This window comes from Antrostomus carolinensis, unplaced genomic scaffold, assembly GCF_000700745.2.
Source record: "Antrostomus carolinensis isolate BGI_N321 unplaced genomic scaffold, ASM70074v2 scaffold6147, whole genome shotgun sequence".
NCBI lineage: Eukaryota > Metazoa > Chordata > Aves > Caprimulgiformes > Caprimulgidae > Antrostomus > Antrostomus carolinensis.
Window position 1 is genome coordinate 45,846 of NW_010329382.1, and position 22,231 is coordinate 68,076.

The following is a 22,231-nucleotide window of genomic DNA, read 5'->3' on the forward strand; positions in this document are numbered from 1 at the left end:
TGCAAATTTTCAACTTAAAAATACATAAGTCCTTTGGGAGAAAATCCCACAGAATACACACATCTGAGGAATGTCAGCTCTGAGTCAAGAACACTGGTCTCAGCCACTAAATAATTTCCCTCATCGTCTTTCATTTTAGCTTTGTTGTTGTCTTTTATTTTTCTTTTTCTCTGCATGAAACAAAGCTAGCAAAGGGCCAGAGAAACAGTCAGAGTCAAACCTTAGGAGAGATAGGAGAGGTGTAGGCAGGAATCCCATTATTTGTTAATAGGATTTGTGCACCTATCTCCCATGGACCACTTAGGAAATTTACTCCAAAACATCTTGGTGGCAGTTTCAATTAGAGTCAACATTTCATTTCAGCAGATGGACTACAAATTGGTGGCTACTCAAACTGTAATGAGTAATGCTTGATAATTCCCCTCTTTTAAACTATGATTTTGCTTGCTCTTTTCTTTTCTTCTTTTCCTTTTTTCTTTTTCTTTTCCTTTCTTTTCTTTTCTTTTCTCTTTTCTTTTCTTTTCTTTTCTTTTCTTTTCTTTTCTTTTCTTTTCTTTTCTTTTCTTTTCTTTTCTTTTCTTTTCTTTTCTTTTCTTTTCTTTTCTTTTCTTTTTTTGTATGGGGAGAATGAATGTTGTCCCTAAGCCAATACTTAATTTGATTTTTTGCTCAGCCTCTCCATGCTAGCAAACCCCACCCATCTGCCTGTATACAAGTCCAATGGGTAAATTAGTAGGTATTTTTTGTAGATCTGTCACACATTTCTACCGTACTTCTTATTCAGAAAGATGCCAAAGAACTAGAAATACATCTGCCCTCCCCTGAAATGTAGCCATCTCTGGAGTGGAATGTGGCAGTGAATATTAACATGGGAACACGGACACTAAATCCTATGTGAAAATTATGCAGGAAGTACAGAACACAACTCACGTAGCCTTAGGCTACCCAGAAATTAGCTAGAAGTATACATCTTTTCTTTTTAACGAATGCATTTGAAATTATTGCATGTGTGTGGTACTCCAATAAGGAACGTCTCATTTGGTATTGAATCCCACTGTACAGTCGCATACAGAGTAAAGTGATGGTGACTTATCTCATTTCAGTAAGAAGCAGTACTAATTCATAGGCAAGATGCACACAACCAGAACACAGTATTTTTTTTTTTTTTCATGAAAAATGTCCTTTCTTTAAATAGCATTTACAAACTACGTAGATGGTGGTCTGGCTGGCTCATGGTGCCTTCGGTTTCGCTTTTTTTTCATCTCTTGTACATGCTTCCACTTGGCACCACCTTTGTTCCGCTGCCGTCGTTTCTCCCGATGCCACATCTGTTCACAGTACTCATCCAGGCTAAAGCTGGGGCTGCTGACGAGCTGGATGTAGTCCTTGTACCTCAGCCGGGACTCTGTCAGCATATCCCTCACCCGGCCCTCCTCTTCCTCAGTTTTCTGAGTGCTTTCCATTTGCCCATTCTCAATAACGTTTAAATTCAGCTTCACAATGGTGTGGACAAAGGTGTGCTCCTGGGCTTTGCAGAAATAGGTTCCTGCATCCTTTTTTTGCAAGCTGCGGATCAACAGCCCATGTTCTGTTTTGATGATCCTTTCATCAGCCTTTAGCTGTGGGGTTGGACATAAAAGAGTGATATACATGAGTTTCATCACACTAAAATGCAATAAGTTAGACTACATTACCCAAGGAAGGGTAGCTATTTAGGGCCACAAATTCCATTCATTTTTTAACTGCTCTTCTTGAGGTATCTGTAATGCACCAGTATACCAGGGTGCTTGTATGTATCTGGAGTCCTGAGGCCCTATTGCACTGAAAATAAATACTATTTCTGATTTTTAAAGTCAAATACTGTGATTCTGATCTTCAACTGCATTTAACAAAATGAAAGTTGATCCTGGCTTTCACTCATTGAGAAGTGACTAAAAGCACCCGGTGAGGTTAGACGAATACAACCCAGTATGGTTCTTTTATTGTTAAAATATGTGAAGAAGAATTGGGGGGAGGGAGGGTGCGGCTGAAAAAGAAAAGAATGAGATTTCAAGTGAAAGTTGAAGTGGAACTGTGGTTTCATTTATGAATGCAAATATTTAAAAAATACAGCACGTTCTCACATGTTAAAAATAAGGTGCACCTTAGAGTAATAACACTATCAGGTAAGTTACATGTCTGGTGATCTGAAAATTATTTCCAAAATAACCTAAGTTTAAAAAAAAGCACAACTCTCACCCTCAAAAAAACCCCCAGAATGGGACACTGGGCACCTAAGCATTTTTGCAGCTGAGAAACATAGAAGGTAAGTGATTTCCCAAAGATCACATAAAGATTAGCAGCAGAGGTGGAAGTAGAAAGCAGAGCCCTAACTCCCAGTGTTCAACACTAGCATTTCCTTTGAAAATGATCTTGGTCTAGTCCAAAGCAGTCGCCTACCAGCCGTGCAATGTTCTGCTGCCACGCAGAGGCTGCAGCACACAGCAGCACCGAAGGACCGGGAGCACTGCTTGCTCGGCCTCCAGCACTTAAACACAGCACTGCTGGTGGCATTGTTATCATGTAGAAAAAACTTCAGCACAAGGCTGAGTAGTGGGTTTAAAAAGGGAGGGAGAGGGAGCAGAGAGAACCAACACAAAATCTGGAAAATTTCCCAGAGTCCACATCTGACCCTCCAGCAAACTTCAGAGGGTGAAGATCAGGGAGGCATAAAGATGACTAAATTAGATTTATTCACAGTGGGTAAGCTACAAACTGTTTCTTTATGTAAAAAATCTGCACATGATTCCCTCTTTTACTCCATGGGAAAAAACATATACATACAGATGATTCTCCATCTGTTATGATTCTAACTCACTAGTACTTTATCATAATAGGGTCTCGTGAAGCAAAGAGATGGATGATGCTTTGCCCATTTCTAAGTTTCTATGATAATGACTTTGGAATAGTTAAATAATTTGAGAGCCCATTTTGAGATTACTAGAAAAAGCAATACACACATGTATATATAATACACACACAGAGAGAGGCTCCGGCTTGCTATTGTATCAGCAGTAACAGTCTTCAGTAACGTACAGATTAGGTAGGTAGGAAGGTAAGTAGGTACATGGGGAGATGGAAAGAGAGATATGTGGATGGATGGATATAGGTCTATGTACTATAATTGCTTTGACTGCAGCTGAGACAAGGAACTCTACAACTGCTACAAAAGCCTGGTCACAACATGGTTCTGTCTGCCTGGTTCTGTGCCCAAGTAGTTTTTGGGGCCTGCAACTAGTTGACAGTGTTGGGTCAACCCTGAACTCTAGTTTCCTAGTTTGTAAACTGAATATAAGCATGCCTACTTGGCACCAGAAGGGTGAAATTATACTAATTTCAGGAAATTCCTGGAAAATCAATTGTCCTGACAACAGGTGCTACGTGAGCACAAGCTACTTTTGATTTACTACACTGAGTTTAAACCCAAGAAATCATGGTTAAGCCACAAGCACATTAACAGAAGACAGCAGGGGGACAGACTAGAAAAAAAACACTTTTCCCCTTCAGAACCTACAGCATAGGGTAGTAGTCCTCAATTTTATCAGCTCATGACACTTCATTCCAAGTAAAGGTACCTTTCTTGCAGTAAAAAAAGGAGAATAAAATGTGTAAATGAATCCACAAATAAGTAGCTGTAGGCAGAAATATGTCTAGGGCAGGTGTTTCTTTGTGGTGCTGTACTCCACAGAGAGAAGAAGGAGCAGGGGCCAGGTGGAAGTGCTCAGAGGCTTGGCTGTTGCAACATGACAAGCAACCCCTTCTTTTTTCTGCCCAGATTTCATGTCAACAAGAAGACTCAAGTTTGAGAAATTTAGGGAAAAGGATGGGAAGAAGCAGCTAATTTCCAGACATTTGGGTTTCATAAGGCACTATGCAAAGACCAAGTTCCCATATTGTCTGAGTGAAAACAGGACGGATCTCTTTGAGCTCAGGGCTTGAGGCAATTGCAGCAGTAGCATCTGCCTACCGGTGGCTCTGCCAGTATTGTAGTCTAGAGCTTCTTGACAGCTGTGTACCTCCTACACTTGGAAGATCTCCAGCTGGCTGTTTCAGTTGGCTGGGTGCCAGTCCAAAGAGCCTTTACTAGTGCTTCGCCTACTTTCAGTGAAAAGAAGGCAGAATAATGGCAGATCTAGACTTAAAAAGATCACTGGACCCCCCAAGTCCAGCACCCTGCTACTCATAACTATTTACCATTTGTGTAGCAGACATCACTTTCTAGCTGTAAATGTGTTAACTGATGGAGTTGCCCCCCCATCTGCCTTGGGATACCACAGAGAAAGCTAACAGAGTCTAAATTGGTTGTGTCCCTTAATCCCAGCCCATCATGACTCCTATTTTTAATGAAGCATTCTTACAGAATGTCCTGTGTTAACCTTGGGTATTGATTTACAGTGACTGTCACCTCCTCCTTCTCTATGCCTTCATTGTTCATTCCTTTCTTATCCTCTGGCAGGATGAAATTATGGCTCTGATTTCACACATATTGAGCAACACTTCATTACTGTTTTACCCCCTCACTTCTCTTTTTGGTATCCTGTTTATGTTGTTTTACCCATAGGTTCAGAACTCTTCCTGTCTTTCTTCCCTACTTTTCCCCCCACAAGGCTCTGGAGTTTCATAAACACCTGGCATTTCATTACTTGGTAGTAGATCTTTAACCTTTCACTTGAATGCTTAATGTGCTCCTTGGTTCCTGACCTATAGATGTAAAATGTATTTTATTAAATTTTGAGGAGAGTGGAAAGGCTAGTGAGATAAAAGATACAATTTTGTTTTGGTCAGCTGTGGATTCATTGCTCCCCCTCCCCCATTTCATAATCAATAACTCTCCTAAAATATTTGTAAATAGGATTTAACAATTCAGAAGCACAAAGGCTTTAATTCATAAAAGCTTGCTGACATGTGCTTAGATTTGAGCACATAATAAAACTTAAACATGAGAGACATAGTTTTTTTCAATAGGGAACAAATTATAAACCACAAAAACTAAGCAATTGATTACCATTAACTTTCTTGTCTTAGTGGAGTGGGGGCAGATTTTTGACAATATTGTATAAACAAATTGTACTTTTCATCCTTCATGATAAGCACAAAAGTTTGCCTAAAATCACATTACCTGAATTACAGCACATGCTATTGATACTGGCAATATTTGACAAAGGGAAAAAGATGTCCATGCAAATCAAACACTTGTTTTTCACAACCTGAACTTAACAATGGAGGAAAAATAGGCATTGCCAATAATGATGGCAAATCTTTAAACAATCAGTAAGTTGGAAAACAACCAAGGATTTGAAAGTGCTGTGGTACCAGGTTAGGTCAATGCCTTTTGTCCTTTGTTAATGATGTGTTTAGATAGCTCCCTCTTTACAAATAATTCACATGTCAAGTCTTTCACAGTTAAAACACTGCACCTGTCTAGGAGAAGAAAGTGGCTTCAAAGCCTGCCTTCCCTCATTAATCAACATGTGAAAAAACGTTAGAGGTAAAGCTGGACTAATCATGGGTTAGCTGTAGCCCCTGAACAAATTGAGAGGAGGAAAAAGGAAAATGAGGAACATTTGCTGAGATTTCACATTCATCTTTGGTTTTGTATTGTTTTCTTCTTCATCCTCATTTGACTGGAAATAAAGATCCCTGTCTGCATTTTTTTGGCATTGTTGTAACACATTACTCTGTCTCTCTCATACTGAAAAAATAATCATTTAACTCCAACACAGTTGTAATTTCTCTCTCTCTCTCTCTTTTTTTTTTTTTTTTAACATTTTTTTATTTACCAAGAAGCCACAGGAAAAATGAAGAACGTGTTGCTGGTACAATGTCATTACAGAGATGCATGATTCCTATTACTTTCAAGGTGAAGCTAACTTCTAATTCTGAGACTAATCTTTAAACTCCTATCCCCCAGTTATCCAAATCTAGACAAAAATGTCACTTGCTGTATCTCAGTTCACAGCTACTTTTTCTTTTTCCTGAGGAAACTGCCCAAAGTTTTAGGGGAAAAAAAGAAGACAATGTGTCATATAATAAAATAAAAGACTGAAAAGAGTAAAAACATGAGAGATACAAGTTGTACCTAGGCTGTAGAATGAATATCTTCTTATTTTTCCCCTTCTTGATCTATTTCTATTTCTTTTCCCCCTCTACTCTGCCCTGGTGAGGCCGCATCTGGAATATTGTGTCCAGTTCTGGGCCCCACAGTTCAAGAAGGACAGGGAACTGCTTGAGAGAGTCCAGCACAGAGCCACCAAGATGATTAAGGGAGTGGAGCATCTCCCTGCTGAGGAAAGGCTGAGGGAGCTGGGTCTCTTTAGCTTGGAAAAGAGGAGGCTGAGGGGAGACCTCATTAATGTTTACAAATATGTTAAGGGCAAATGTCATGAGGATGGAGCCAGGCTCTTCTCAGTGATGCCCAATGATAGGACAAGGGGCAATGGGTGTGAGCTGGAACACAGGATGTTCCGCTTAAACTTGAGAAGAAACTTCTTTGCGGTGAGGGTGACAGAGCCCTGGGACAGGCTGCCCAGGGAGGGTGTGGAGGCTCCTTCTCTGGAGACATTCAAGACCCGCCTGGACTCCTTCCTGTGTAATTTCGTTTAGGTTCCTGCTCCGGCAGGGGGATTGGACTAGGTGATCTTTCGAGGTCCCTTCCAATCCCCAATATTCTGTGATTCTGTGATTCTCATTGACCTAAGGATTCAAATACCGAACTACACTCCTAACGGAAGGTACTACTGGAAACTCAGACCTTGGTGTATGTCCTCTTTCTTACTCAACTCCTACTCAACTTTTAGATTTTAGGGCTGGCACTGAATCTGTGACCTTTTTTCACAAGATGCTGCTGACCAGATGTTTGTAACAAAGAAAATCACCACAAAAATCTCCAGCCACAAAGTGATTTAAATTCTTATGTCTTGGATAAAATGTCTTCTCAGTCAGGCTAAAACGTGGAATGGAAACAACATCTCTTTGTTCTGATGGGGGAGCTAGGCCATGCTCTTGTGCCTAACAAGATATCCTGTCCAAGAGTGGATCACATTCTTCTACCTACCAAAATATGCAATCCTTATTAAACCGAGTCCATCAGAAAAACTCAGCCCAGATTGTGGAGCAGGAACATGGAAAAGGTGAGAACTGCCGAAGAAGAAACTGGAATGTCCTCCTGCCTTTTGGTGGATTTATTTTCACTCCCAGGTATGAATAGAGTTGGAAGATGAGAGTTAAAAAGTGATCTGCACCTATTCTGTCACTTCAGAACATATGTTTTTTTCTGTCCCCTGCAAGGGGATGTGGCACCTTGGCAGACCTGGAGCTGCAGGAGACTTGGGGTGAAGGGCATCCTAAAGCAGGGGGGCTAATACTTTTTAGAGCCATGGGGCACCAAAACTAATGGTTTTATAGGGAGCCATGCATTAGCTTTTTGCAGTTCTGACACCTATTATATATACAATGAAACACATAGGAATTATTTTGAGAAATAAATAAATGTCTGTTTTAAGCTTCAGAAAACTTCAGCAGTTTAAGACATTATGAACAGATGACATCCCCACTTTTTTCTTATGAACTCCAGCCACCGAAATACTCTCCATCATCTCAGTGACTAACCCTGCATGCAGAGGAACAAACATGATCAATTGCGTGAGCAACACTAAACACAAAAGCACTAGATATTTGACTCCTGACCTTAAAACAGCCCCAAACTACAGGGAAATATACTCCCACTGGCAGCAAAATGACCTGGTGACAGCTCCTGTACCACAGGAGATCCTGTCCCTCCCCACAGGTCGCTCTGCCTGGAAGTCACATTATGAACCATGACCCTGAGGGTGAAATGTCAGGGACATCCTGCTGTGCTGAACACTTCCCATCTAAGTCTGGATTTTGCCCTTTTCCTTCCCTCAGGAAGCTGTAGTGAATGTCCAGGACAGTGCAAAGCCATCTATTTGTAAAGCCAGGTTTAAAGACTTGCTGAGACATTACAGTTACAGCCCTGGAACTAAAAGTCCATAACGTAAGTTCCAGGTGCATGGAGTCATTTGCAAAGCATGGTATCGTCATCACAATAAGTTACACTGCTAAGACATGCACTAAAATAATGTACGGTGTTATTTGAGAAATCTGCTGCAGGAAGGGAGAGAGAGAGCAGAAAATATAATTGTAAAGGGAAAAGTTATGGTAAGGCATTGGCTGAGCAAAAACCTAGCTGCACATTAAGTATGACCACACTGTTTCTGTCACATATGGTATTTTTGTCAAATTTAAGTACTTTGAAAAGAGTCAATTACTCTGTCGATCTTTGGATTTTCTAGGAAGGCCTCCAATTAAGCTCTAATACCAATGAATTAATTTTCACTGATAAGTCAAATTAGAAACCTGAATATCTCAATTTCTGGATCCCCAAATTAACAAGGGATTAACATTTTAACCTGAAAATACTCTTATTATATCTAATAGGAAGAGTGATTGTTCAGCATCTCTACAGACCTGGTCATTTATTTAGGCAGCCATATACGAAATCAGGAGTTTAACTCTAGGTACATGCATTTGAAAGTGTGACATTTCTAGATTAATATCTTTATCTTTAAAAAAATAACCTAAAATCTTCATTTTCTTTTCTTCTAAAAAAGATATCTCCCAATATGATGATTTGAGATGTGCAAGCTGAGTTTGCTCAGGAGTTCAAGTTCTTAGGACACTGGAACTAATCTGGGTCAAAATACTAGAAGTTTTGCTACTATAAGAAATTTCTGGCAGGAATCAAACAAAACTAAGCTATACTCTGCCTTTAAGTGATCTGATCCTGTAATCATCAATGTGTGCATATGCATTGCTATAGGCTGTTAATCATCAAAGCTTGCAAAAAAAATATATAAAAATAATCTAACAAAACTATGCCAAGGAGTTGTGGAACATGTGCTCCAACTTCTGTTTTATCAAAGCTAGATCACAGAAACTGCTGTGGCTTTAGGGACAATATGTGGTAAAAAGCTATTTGCCTACTGTTAGCATTCATAATGTAGAAAATCTGTCTGCAGATTTCGCCTTCAAATTTTCTTCTAAATTTGCCTCAAAGGTTAATCTAGCCTTTTAGCAAAGCTTTGCTTTTCTCATACAAACAGATGTCAGACTGTTTACACAGAGCAAGCCCAGTAAACAGAGCTGCGGAAGGCTGCTAATGTGCAAAGATGTATGCTGTGTGCTTGCTGGAGCTTCAAATGCCATCACACATATGCACACATTCCCTTACTCTCTCTCAGCATGCACATCCTTGGCACGTTGGGCAGTCCTGCACTGTTGGACATCACGGTGGCTGGATAACTGTCATTTGGGTCAGAACAAGTAGCAGGGGCCAGGTCACTGCCACAATGAACCTTTTAGAAATGTAAAACATGGCAAAAAATAATATAGCCTGAACTTAGGCTATGCTATATAGGATAGCCTGCCTTAACTTTGTTCAAAAGATGGTTTGACCTGCAGTTTGTTCCCACAGAAAAAACAAACAGACCCCCCACAAAACCCAAACCAAAAACCTGTTTACTATCTGCTTACCTTGTTTCCCCAATTAAATATGTAAGTGCATTTACAAATTGCTGCCTTAGGGAAGTAGAGCTCAGAGTCATCTGTCCAGGACAGTTGAAGGTAAATCAATTAAAGTACAAACAATGAATGCCCATAGGTCTTTAAAGGCTGATACACTCCTAGCTGTGTTTTCACTTCACCTGCTTGTGGCTGAGAGCATGCTTGGCCAGCTGATGAGAAGTTCACATATTTTTTTCAAGTATAAACTGTACTGGAGGTTAGAGATTGTATTTCAAATCAGTAATCTATTTCTTTTGGTGTTTATTGCACATTGTGGGAAGCACTATGTTTATAAATTAATGAAGTTTTTATTCTCAGTAGAGGAAAGAATCTTTGACAAACCAAAGCCTGAGTAAGAAAAGTACTGCAGTGTCGTAGTCAATATACAGCCTTGTAGGTTTTTTTCTTATCTGGTAGAAAATCAGAAGTTCCTTGTATCCCCTTACTCTGCCTTTCTGGGCCAAGACATAACTGGTGTTGCAACTTCGGGACTACTGCCATGAGTCACATCTCACCAAGATGCTCTCATGGGCACCTGACCTGGCCTGCATCTCCCCAGCCTTTAGAAAGAACTAGCACATTTTCCTCACTCAGAAAGTCTCACAGGATGAATTATGATTGAAAGCGGAAGACCAGTTGGGTGTTTGATATAGTTCCTGCCATTTAAACTAATTTTTGTCTTGGAAGAACAAAAAACATATCTAACACCTGAGACCAGCTCATTTGAAAGGGCAGTTCTTTTCCCTTCTCCTTCCCTGTTGCCATGGCTGCCACCACAGCAGGACTTGGCCTCAGGTACAAAATCACTCATGTAAGAGAAAGGCTATGAAAAATCCCGAGGTTTGAAACTCCCTCAAAGCCAGTCCAAATTTGTCCCAGCACGTTGACCTTTTAGGCGCATTCTAGGGCCCCTTTGTCACTAGCTCAGAGAGGAATCAGCTAGAAATTTTGCAGGGGGTATGTGGGTACCTGGAGGCTTCTCCAGGGTTTCTCCACCAGCAAGGACAACAAACCTGTCTCCTGCAGTAATTAAGGTCCAACACAAGTCTCACCACTTTCAACTCCAGACACGAGGTGTATTTCTTTAACCTGACATCTCTGCATCAGCACAGAGTGCTATTTAAGACAAATCCTCAGACTCCACTAACAAGAAAAAAAGCAAATAAAAAGCCTTTTACTGCACACACCATTTCTTCTCTGGGGAGAGATGGAGAGAAGCAGCAAGCCATACGTGCAATTCCTAGCTACACTGCTTTAACATGATAAGAGAATACAATCAGGCACTAAATGGAGCAGAGACTTTATTAAAACAAAGGGTTTTGAACATACTTTTATCTACAGAAGTAGTTGTTGTGTTAATTACTGTGGGGTTTTTTTTCAGTACTTTGATTTTTTACCACTATTTTAAGTCTGATTTATCTCTTCTTCTTTTTTTTTTTTTCCTTTTTTTTAATAGAATGAGGATGCAAGTCAAAATAAATATCTAAATCTGTTTATGACACAGTGCAAATGGCTTCTCTCTTCCCTATTGCATGCCCCAAATGGTGATACCAGAATGCTATGTGATACCTAAGGTGAGGTAAGGAAAAGTAAAACATTGACTAATCCCAATAACTCCTGCCTTTCAATGCTCAGCTGAATTCTCTGTAGGGGAAACTTGCCTTGATGACTATAACTTACCTCTTCTCGATGTTCTTCTCCAGAGCGCTGAATATACCACCTAATAGAGGCTTGCTGGGACTTAGGAATACATTCCAGAAAAGTTGAATTAAATTCAATGCCAAAAATCACCTTTTCATCAGCAGTTTCATGACTAATGCCTGGAAAGCAAACATGGTACAGGAGATTAACCCTGACCTGGTTTTTAAAGCAATGGGAAAATAGCCTGATTCAGAACAGATGCTATAAGAGTGAGTGAATTATAAAAAAAGCAAAAGGAAACTTAACTTTTAGCTTAAACTATAACTATGAGGATTTAGACGTGGCTGCTAACCTTCTTTCAGTGCAACTGGTTTTTAAGGAGGTCAATAAAATCTGTATCATGAGCTTGCTCTATTTTAAAGTTGAGGTTTTCACCTTTGGGGAGTTTAAAATCTGACTTGTATTTTTCCTTTAAGCAGTGCAACCACTAAACCTGAACTAAAGCTGCTAAAGGTAGATTGTACAGTCTGGTTTGCTCATCCTAAACACTTTAAAGGAGTCACAGGGCTGAAGTAAACTGAAGTTTACCTTCCTTCTATATAATTTGAAATGTTCTGTAGCATGTTTCAGAACAAACACTGAAGGAGCCATGAGCAGATCTGGGCTCCTTTTTTGGCAGTAAGTAATTTCTAATATTTGCATCTCCATTTCCTTTTCCAGTCTGTCTTATCTGCCTTACCATTGGATTGAAGCTGTTTTTTACACCCTGCCAATAGCAGAAAGGAAGGTGAAAGCAGTGATGTCTCCTAAATCAAAAGTTAGCTCAACAACAAAATTAATACAGTTTTGGATTGTTTTTTTCAGTGTAAGTACGTATATGAAATCTGTAGAAATTCAAGCTCTCTGCATTAAATGCGTTTCTTTTATTTCACTGTGCCACTGAGATTTCAGCAGCGCCAAACAACTTCATGCAGCCAAAGTCTCTGGGAGGGAATCTCACACAGTGGAGCACTGAATTTAAATAGGTTTTGGGGCCATAATGTTATTAATTATCACAAACAGTAAAAATAAGCCAAAAGCCTGGAATGGCACAAGTCAGCTTCATGGTTTTATGGCAGAGAGGGTCATCCCCAGCTGGATAAAATTTCTATTGGTGGTGCTAAATCAGGGCAAAGGATTAATACCAATTTCTGCGCTAAGTCATGTTACATTTGTTTAGTAAAGCCAACTCTTCCAGCACCTCTATATCCTTCCAGGAAAATGAGACATTGTCAGCCTTTCTGCTAGAGTTTAGTTTCTATAACCTTGAGCTTTGCACAGTCTCAGATACCACTATTTGGAGAGCCCTGGTAAGCAGCAAGCAGGGAAACTCTGGCCTTTGGGAACGAACAGGAGTTCTGTCTTTGACTTTAATGGAAATGAGATTTTACCCTGACTTTTTAACTATGTCTGCAAGCACACATGTAGAGTCAGAGTCTTCTATACTGTGCAACAGACTTAAGTCTTTGATCCTGTGGCAAGCAGCTCTGATTTCTGCAGTGACTCACGCCGAGATCTGCGGCAGGCATCCAGCACCACAGCGGCACGAAAATAACCAGAGATCAATGGAAAGCAGTGGCTTGTCCCAAATCAAATGTTCAGCACAGCGTTACAATCAATACTGTTTTGACTGGGTTGTTCACTTTAATAAGCAGCTAGAAGAGCCCCAGACAAACCCAAGTTTGGTTTTGAATGCTTTTCATTTATTTTACGCTGCCGCAGAGATTGCCGTGCAACCGCAGGATTTCATACTGACAGTGCTCACTGTAAGAGAAGTGCTGCAGTTGCCAAAGGAGCAAGCCAGACCCTTTGGCATCTGAAAAGAGGGTGTGGGAAAGGGAGGGGGGAGCTGGCAGGGAGATGGGGGGTAGGCTTTTGTCAATAACAGGAGTATATAAGTAGCTGTGGGGAGGGGAAGGTCTGGTTTGGCAGATGGAGCTGGTCTTTGGGACTTGTGGCAAGTATATGCAGCAGGAAGGGAGAAGACGGCATGTTCCTCATTCACCCTTGTGGGTTTCCTTGCGGGATTATCTCCCCTGTTTCTGGATGAACAGAGGTTCTAGTAGCTACTTGTAGGGATGTGTATGATGTTTTTGCTTCACAGGCACATCTTCCTCCCCAGGTGAGTGCTGGGGAGGATTGCCCGTAAGGGATGTGAGGGTGTTGTCCCATGCTCACTAACCGTTATCAGTCCTGGCTCCTCAAATTTAACTGTGGGAGGGGTAACTTATATGAAGTATGAGAGAGGCAATTGCTTTAACAGTGTTATTCTGTCAGACTCATCAGTTTTTTGCAGACTGGTGAAGGCTCTTATAGCAAACTCTGTTGTCAAAATGACTAGAGAGCAAGAAAGGTGAAAAATACTCACTGTCTTCCACATCCCAGCATTGTGCAACGGGGTCTCCGTATTTGACATCTTGCCTTCTGGCTCGCCTATGGGAAGAGCATGCAAACTTGTAACACTTCAGGCATAATTGCTGGAATTCAACAACAAAATACAGAGGAGCTCAGCAGATGCGGACTCGCATTGCTCCCACCCTACTGCTGACAATTATGGTCTTAACTAAAACCAGCCTCACCCTCAAAGCAGCATGTGGCCTAGAAAGATTTGTACAACTGACATCAAGAGAAGGGCCTGTGATTTGGGAAAACCACTGGGAGGGGAAAGAGAAAAAGCAAGAGAAAAAAATCTGCCTAGAATAAAGAGCATGCTATATAGTGATAGAAAGAGCGTCTAAACCAGCTTTAGGAGCATGGGGCACAGGTCTCCTGGTGGAGTGGATGGTCTTGGAAATACCTAAAAACATCCTTAATGTTGTATATCACGGAAAAGTTCTGAGGCTCAACAGGTGATATTCAAAACAGCTCAGGATCAGCCCAAGGTAATACTGACTTGTATACCAATCATTAAAATGAAGAGAGAAAAGCATATGTTTTAGTTTGGTAACAAACAATTTACAAATCTGACAATCTTTCATCTTCATGGACAGGAAAAACACTTGAGACAATGGTCTGAGATGATCTGCTCCCTTCCGCGACTAACTTGCCTGCTAATCTCTGGTTGTGTTACTTAAACTCACTGTGATTTAGTGTAATTTCAGTGTAATAGCATTTATCTCCCAGGAGCTAAACAAATCAAAACAAAAACAACAAAAAAAGGATGTATTTTAATTCTTTAGTAGAAGCATTGTAGAACCAGTTCCTCCTTGACAGCCACACTGAAGATAACAGGAGTGGGACCTCCTATGTGCAGAGCAATGTCTCGCAGGAGAGCAGGTTCCCAAGGCTGAGGTGTCTACTGTGATATAACCTGTAGACATGCTGAAGCACAAGCTTCTACACAGAAGAAAAATATTCAAGTAACTGATCTACTGGAGGATTCCCAAGGTCAGTCACTCAGCCCTTGTTTTGGAGCCACAGACTTTTGGCCTTCCCACCAAACTGCACATCTGTTAAAAAGCATGGATCATCAATCTCTGTGTCCCAGCCCACCTCAGGCTTCAGCAAGCCTCATGTGTCACTAACTTTGCAGTGAGCCTGAACACTTGCTTTTCTCCTTTCGTTTATGCTTCTCTGAATTTAGTTTGCTTTGGCTTTAAGGAAAAACACATAAAGTTCCTTGACACCATGACATGATAACTTATGAGTCATTAACTTAAATGGTTTGTCTAATTGCTCAGGTTCCAGCCCTGCAACCGCTCAGTCAGAGTCTGAGCTCAGAGTGCAACCTTCGACCCTCACTGCAAGAATTACTGTCAGGAAGGTTTTGTCCAAAGGGGAATCAAGAGGTTGTGAAGGACCCCAGCTCAACCAGCGAGCTCAGAGCTCTGGCTAAATCAGTCAAAAACTCCAAGAGACACATCCAGCAACTTAGGTGCTGCACTGCTAGAGCCTGCAGTGTGCTCTCCATCCATTCAGACTCATGCTGCTGTCCTAGCAGGTGAGTACAGAAAGTTCAGATGGACCTTCTTTCACTGTGGAAAAACTGCTCCTGCTGTGGTCAAATCACAGTACTTAAATCTCTGTCTCCCTCTCATGGCTAGACCACAAATAGAATTGGTGAGATGACATGCTTTGAGTCAAGTTATCTGGGTTAGTTAAAAAAGACAGAAGAAGCTTGCTTGTTAAGATCAGGGAATTAAATGTATTTTATTATTGACCACTCTGGGATACTATGTTAAACTCCACTTTATAAATACAGTGGTGCCGTATGCAAAAGGCAGAAGCTTAAGACAGGCTCTTGCACCTTGGGCAGAGTCAGCCACGACCTAGACCTCCATCTGAGCATCTCGTGCCTTAAAGCATTCAGCATAAAAAAGGGAAATGATGGATTTATGATGTTAGCTGCAGTAGCCGAGTTACTGTCACACACACTTAAACAAAGCTATATTGTCTTCACAGCTCTTCGAGCAGAAATATGAAACATGGCCAGAGTATGATCAAATTTTAAGGCAAATGACATGCTAAGTATAAAGGCAACACATTCTGATTGGAAACATCTCAAATTCTTGCAAGCAGCAAGATCTTTTACAGCACGTTGTATTTTTTTTTCTTACCTTTTAGAAGTGGGGGCATATCTTGAACACGAGTTTCCATCCCAGGCACAGTATGGGTCTCTGGCAAGGCAGCAGTCTGCACAAGCCTTCCCATACGTGTGACATCTGTGCAGAGAGAGCTGAACCAATCCATCCCTGGAACCAATGTACAATTGTTGCTGCAAATCAGGCAAAGCAAATTAATTAGGAGCGTTCTCCAAGTAGGCTATTTAAAAAAGTTCCCTTTTTCAGTGCCACACTTGCAGACTTTCAACCTTGTCCCAGATTTTACAAAACAAGGGAGAATTCCTCCTTTACCATAAAAAGTTTCTCAGGGCTCATTGTGAACTGGCCAGTCCCCATCAATCCCTGACAACACGTCAGAGAGGAAAGGAAACTGCAGTCCTGGAAAGACACCAGCACTCAACACCCTTACACCTTTAGATTTGTGGTGTAATAAAATATCAGAAGCAAACCATGGAAAGAATGGTTTAATAACACACTTGTAAACAAGTGGCTGCATAGCCGTGACATCAAGAATCTGGGAACTAGGGATGACCGTGTGTGAATAAAACTTCACCTTCTGCTTCTGATCCTTAGGTAGGTTGGGGATAATATCGCTCCCCTCTCCCCATTGTGTGAGTAGATTGCCTGTTGAGACAAGGGTGGTCCAAGTGCTTGCTGCTGAGCCGGAGCTGGCTCATGCAATACTTCCAGCTGGCTTGCCACCTTTTTTCAGGGGAGATGGGACCCAGCTGTGCTGTGCGTGCCTGAACGGCAAAATACCTCCTCCCGTGTGAGAGAGACGTGTTGTGCCGGAGCTGCTCTGGCCACTTCTGTGGGGCAGGGAGGGATGGCTCTGGTGTCACGCTGCCTCCAGAACATGCATGTAGCCATCACAGAGCCTGGAGCTGCCATAAAACTGTTTCCCATCGGGAGATTCCCAATTGGGACTGGCCCTTGTGACTGCCAGGATTGGACCACCCAGATTTAGACTTACATTTTAGAGGACTGGTTTTTAGTCTGTGTGAGCACAAATTTTAGCACAATGAGGCCCTGATCTCTCTTGACTACTACTAAAAATAACAACAATAATAGTAATAATAATTTATTACTAGATTGTAAAGGGACAAGTATTTCTTGTGTCCGGAAAATGAATGTGCTTTAACTTCATTCACAAATCCCACTACCATATGACTAAATATTTGTTTCCATGAATAATTACTGGCTTGGGTACATAAATTACTGTTTGTAAGCAAACATGAATTAGGCAGGCAAACAAGTTCAAACATATCTCTCTCCAGATACATTTTAAGAGTCATCCATGGAAAGCCTGGCCAGTAACAGGTGTCACTGGAAAATAACAAGCTAAGTGTTCAATGTACCATATATCCTGCAGTAATTAAACAGGCTTGTGATTACCTGCTTCTGAGAGATTTCCATGGTCGAGATAAATGAAGGGTGCTGAAAAACGAATTAGTAAGGTGCATTAGTTTACACATTCCCCGTTCTGAATTAAAAAGAGAACAGAACTTAACATACAAAAATTAAGTAAAATTACAGATCCATTTGCTTGGTTTAAACAAATATTGAAACAAAAAAAAAAAAACCCTCCCATAAATTTTCCCTGCTGCTTATGATGGAACTGACTTTAATTTTTAGAGTTTGCAGTCTATCCCATCTTGGAAAATGGCAATGAGCTTTCACATCAACTTAAGTTCCTATTAAGCACTATTTGAAAGGCTTAGATGGCATTTAAGGGATACATAGGCAGATCTTCCGCACCAGGATTAATTTCAGTGCTATGAGAGACAGTGTTTTTCCTGTGACTGATGTAAGAACAGGACAAAGCTCAGAGTATTATATATCGCCTAATAGAAGATGATTAATCTAAGCCTATTGTTTAATGTTAATGCAGTTTGAGGAAATAAGGGATGTTTTTTCAGCCCTTCACCCCCTTCAATTTTCTGGATTCAAAACATAGACGTAACAGTTATAAATGATACCAATAAAAACGTGAAGGAATGTCTGCTGAGCAGGAAAAAAAATAACATTTTTTTTGTTTTAAATATGATATAGTACATTTGCCCTTGACGTTAGGTTTTAAGAATGCAGCAAATTGGTGCACATACTAAAACTGCTGATTACTTGGTAGGCCACTAAGTAATCTTGAAATTTTCAAAGTGATATTTATAATTGGTGTCCAAGACAGTGGGAAGACTACAGAGAGATCTTTTAGCATACACATGACATATGAAAAGGATATGGAGAAATATATTCTTTGAAATAGTTATTAAAGATCTTGTCCTTACACCTGGAAAACACTGTCTCCAAGTCCCAAATTCATTTATTTAGTATGGACAGAAATTCTGGCTAAGATTTCTTACACCATATAGGAGAAACGATGTGTGAGAAAGTAACTAAAATGCCATGGACACAGATAAAATTTGATGAAAAAGCAAGGTGAAAACTGAAGAAGAGCTATACAGAGTGAGAAAAAGCAAAATGAAAATGCAAAGAATGAAGAAGGAGCTACTAATGGAAAAGAAAATCAGTAGGGAAGACAGAGGTCTCCATTTCCCTACTCTAACAGTATGTCGACATCAACTCCCTCACCAGCAATGAGATCAATAGAAATTTGCCTGCACAACAGAAAGGAGATTTGAGCTTTTTACAAGCTCTATTCATGAAGAAATCTTTGGTGTTAGAAGGGCTGCAGTTACTTTTCTTCTATATCACTCACTCAGAATAACCAAATCAAAATGGTCAAAAACGTTGAGTCAGCCTTTATCAATAAATTAAAACGCATTGATAATAAAAGCTACCTTTGTTTCCTTTTCTTTATGTTCTCAGTTCCCAAAGTTGTTACTTTAAAGAATTTCTCTGCATTTGTGGAATTTTGTTTGTTTGTTTAAAAATATAGTTGTACTAAGAATAGTCCCAAAGACAATAGAAAAAATGGCATTAAAAATAAAGTACTACTAATAAAAAAATTGAGCCTCACAATAAGAATTCAAACTAGAACAAGACAGGATAAATGAGACTTTCTATGATTTTGAAAAATCATGGTCTGTTTGGTTTTGGACTTTTTTCAATTGACTTACCCAAAGAATACCAAGGCATTTAAAAATTTACATAGCGTCTCTCTGGAAACTTGAACTAGTTCCAGTAAACAAACAACCAGACAGATAAAGCCAGTTTGGGCCTAAAGTCCCCTGAATAATATTTAATTGATATTGTAGCTGTTAATGCTTACCTTGAATATCTGCAGCTCTTCCAGGACAACCTCTTCTTTAGTCCACTTCTCCTTTGTGATACTCACAACTTTGAGGACGGTGCCTATGTCTGAAACAAATGTTCATTATGTAAAACCCACAGTTATGTTTCAGTATGTAAGTGCCACTCCATTTTTTACTTTATAAAAACTTGATCTCTGATTTCTTTTTTTCCTTTTTTTTTTTTTTTAAAAGTTATGCTGTAAACTCAGGTTACAACAACAAACAAACAAATAAACAACTAAAAAAAACCTTGGCCCTGAAGTTAAAGCCTTCAAACAACATCTATCTCTGTCTGCATCTATTGCTATGTACATAGCTCTACACAATACATTTATGGTTTTACTGTATGGTTAAGCCAATGTTATTGTAGGCTGCTGCTGGCAGGGATGGTCTAACTCTCCTGCTACACAAACACATGCACATACACATATGAGCACATCCATGCTGCCAGCTAGATGTGCTAGATTCTGCACATTTCCTTGAGCCAGAATTGAGGCCCATCTGACGTCAGAGAGACCCAGCTTAGGGGGCTAAATTGGCAGAAAATTATTTCCTCTTTTTTTATAGAACTAACTTTCATCCATTATAGCACCTTAACCAGAATTAGGTTTCATTTTAATGTAGAGAGTTAAGCAATGCACTTTTTAAATTTATCTTTTCATTTTAGGGTAATTTTTTTAACAAAATCTCCATTCAACATCAAAATCTTTACTTAATCATTACAGAAATTACTTCTTCAGAGTTATCCAGAAAATTTTTTAAAGTTAAATCTATTAATCAATTTTTAGCTAAATTCCTGCTTGGTGAAAAAAAAAAAATAGCAGCACATTTAATCTTATACCATTACACATCGGTCAGTAGTTAATGGCCTCAAAAAAGAACCCTCAAAACTGCTCAGGGGAAGTGGGCTGGGTGCTGGAATGTACACAGCTTAGTCCTAAGCACTATACATAGTACTGAAATGATGAAAAATAATACATTATAATGGAAAGAATGGTATTTGAATTCTCATTTACAAATTCTCATTTAATTCTCATTTACAAATTCTCATTTTAATTTAATGAGATTGTATTACCAATATAAGCCAAAAGTATTTCAGTTTGGCTTATGTATTAGATCATTTTGTTTGTTTGTTTGTTTGACATAATTGACAAAGTCTGCATATGTACAAGCTGGTTTTATACATTCAAACATATAATAAGCGTCTGATCTTCCACTGCTCAAAATCTTTTGGGTTATGTGGTATATCTGTATTCAGTCTCTAGATAATATTTAGAATTTTATCTGCGAGTTTATTTTTTTTCCATAGGATGCGTTTAGAGGATAAAATAGAACAAAAACATGTGCCTGTGGAAAAGAAAGCACACTTTTAAGGAAGGCACTGCAGATAAAAAAATATCTGCGTATTATGGAGTGCCACCTAGTGACTGCGTGGTACATGCTGGCCTTGACACCTCTAAACCAGCTGATAAACTCTGAAAGAATTAACATCAGTGCTGGGTAGTAACAGCTAACCTGGGAGTATTCGAGTTGCTGGTCTCTCAATATAATTTTATTCCCATGACAAATTTTATACTGGAGGATAGCAAACACCTGAAAGCAACCTCTATAGCCAGTAAAAGAATATTTTAAACATTTTAACTAGTGAATTAATCTTTTCAGACATCTAAGTTTAAAATTATTTTTTGTCACTATTATCAGAAGAAAAGTAAGTTTTAGTGAGTATTCCCAAATTCTAGGCATCTCATAGCTTTGGAATTTCTTTCCTTTCCTCCTCTATTAACTATGTTAAAGACAAAAGTCAGAAAGCAACAAGGATTTTTCATCATCACGTTTAAAGATTATTCTTAGCATTCTCTGGCAGCAGGGTAGCAAATAGCACTTTAATGTTTTTGTTATGAAACTGTGCTTCTCTCTCTGATACCACTACACTTGACTTGTGGGGATCGTAGAAGGACTCTCACACCATCTTTTTTTTAGAAGACGAGTTGTGAGAGGGGTTGAGCTGAAAGACATAGATGGTCCAAGAAAGATGATATCTCTGGACTTATGTGTGTGATAACACAGTTGGGAAGCTCTTGAAGGCTGAGACAACCCATACTTTACAAGAGTTGATGCTCTGTGACAATTCACTCAATTTCCCCAAATCACTTCAGAATATCCATACTTATCAGACTACACTATACGACACCAAATTTGCTTAAAGGTCAGATAAAATGCTGTGCAACCCAACAGCGCTGGGGTAGAATTCAAAGAGAAATATTAATTTCCCTGCAGCTCTTGGTAGTAGCTCATCCACTGCCCTTGCATAAACCTTTTCACTTCCATGTACATTAGTTTCACCTGTTTCAAGACACGGATAATGGCAATGACCTTCTTATTAAAGCATTCAGATCCACCAGTGAGAAGTGCTTTGTAAGAACTGTTACTAGTAATAGTAACAGAACATCAAATTGTGGATTAAGAACAAGAAATTCCAGTAGACTATTACTTCAAAAATGTTATGAATAGATATATTAATATTTCTTAATATACCATGCTGTTGGGCAATTCTTCCAGTGATTCTAAAATTACTTAATATAGTAAAACTAGACTTTTCCTTACAGCATATAGCTATCATAAAAATGTAAATAGATATATAATTATCCATAGAAAAAAAATGCAAAGCAGGTTTCTTCCCTGACAGAGTAGTTTAACCTCTCTCTGTTCAGTCTTGATCCTCTTGTTTGGAGTTATTCATATTGCTACATTATACCTCTACAATAGTTAAGTGGAATGATTACCTTAGGCTTAATTTTAAATCTTTCTTAGTTGTTCAAAGTCACATAAGATTTAATGCTGAAGCACCATGTCACTACTCATAACAGGAAGAACTCTGGGCAACTCAGGTTGCCCAGAGAGGTGGTAGAAGCCCCATCCCTGGAAACATTCAAAGCCAGGTTGGATGGGCCTCTGAGCAACCTGATCTTGTTGTTCCTGCTCACTGCAAGGGGGTTGGACTACAAGACCGTGAAAGGTCCCTTCCAACCCAAACCATTCTATGATTCTACTCCTTGACGTTATTAAGGTTTTGTTTTGTTTGTTTTTCCTTTCAGTTGGTTATTGATGTACTGACAG

The 22,231-nt window shown here is 39.6% G+C and overlaps 1 protein-coding gene across 1 annotated transcript in view; it reads right to left on the minus strand.

The window, feature by feature from the left end:
- Positions 1-625: 625 nt before the first annotated feature.
- SEMA3D (semaphorin 3D) overlaps positions 626-22,231 on the minus strand; it is a gene marked incomplete at its 5' end in the record, with an annotated part of 60,917 nt that continues 39,311 nt past the window's right edge. Inside the window, 6 exons of the mRNA XM_010172542.2 lie at positions 626-1,619; positions 11,302-11,441; positions 13,670-13,734; positions 15,858-16,015; positions 17,259-17,300; positions 19,093-19,181. Of these exons, the coding sequence (XP_010170844.1) occupies positions 1,206-1,619; positions 11,302-11,441; positions 13,670-13,734; positions 15,858-16,015; positions 17,259-17,300; positions 19,093-19,181 (908 nt within the window). The remainder of the gene's footprint in view (positions 1,620-11,301; positions 11,442-13,669; positions 13,735-15,857; positions 16,016-17,258; positions 17,301-19,092; positions 19,182-22,231) is intronic.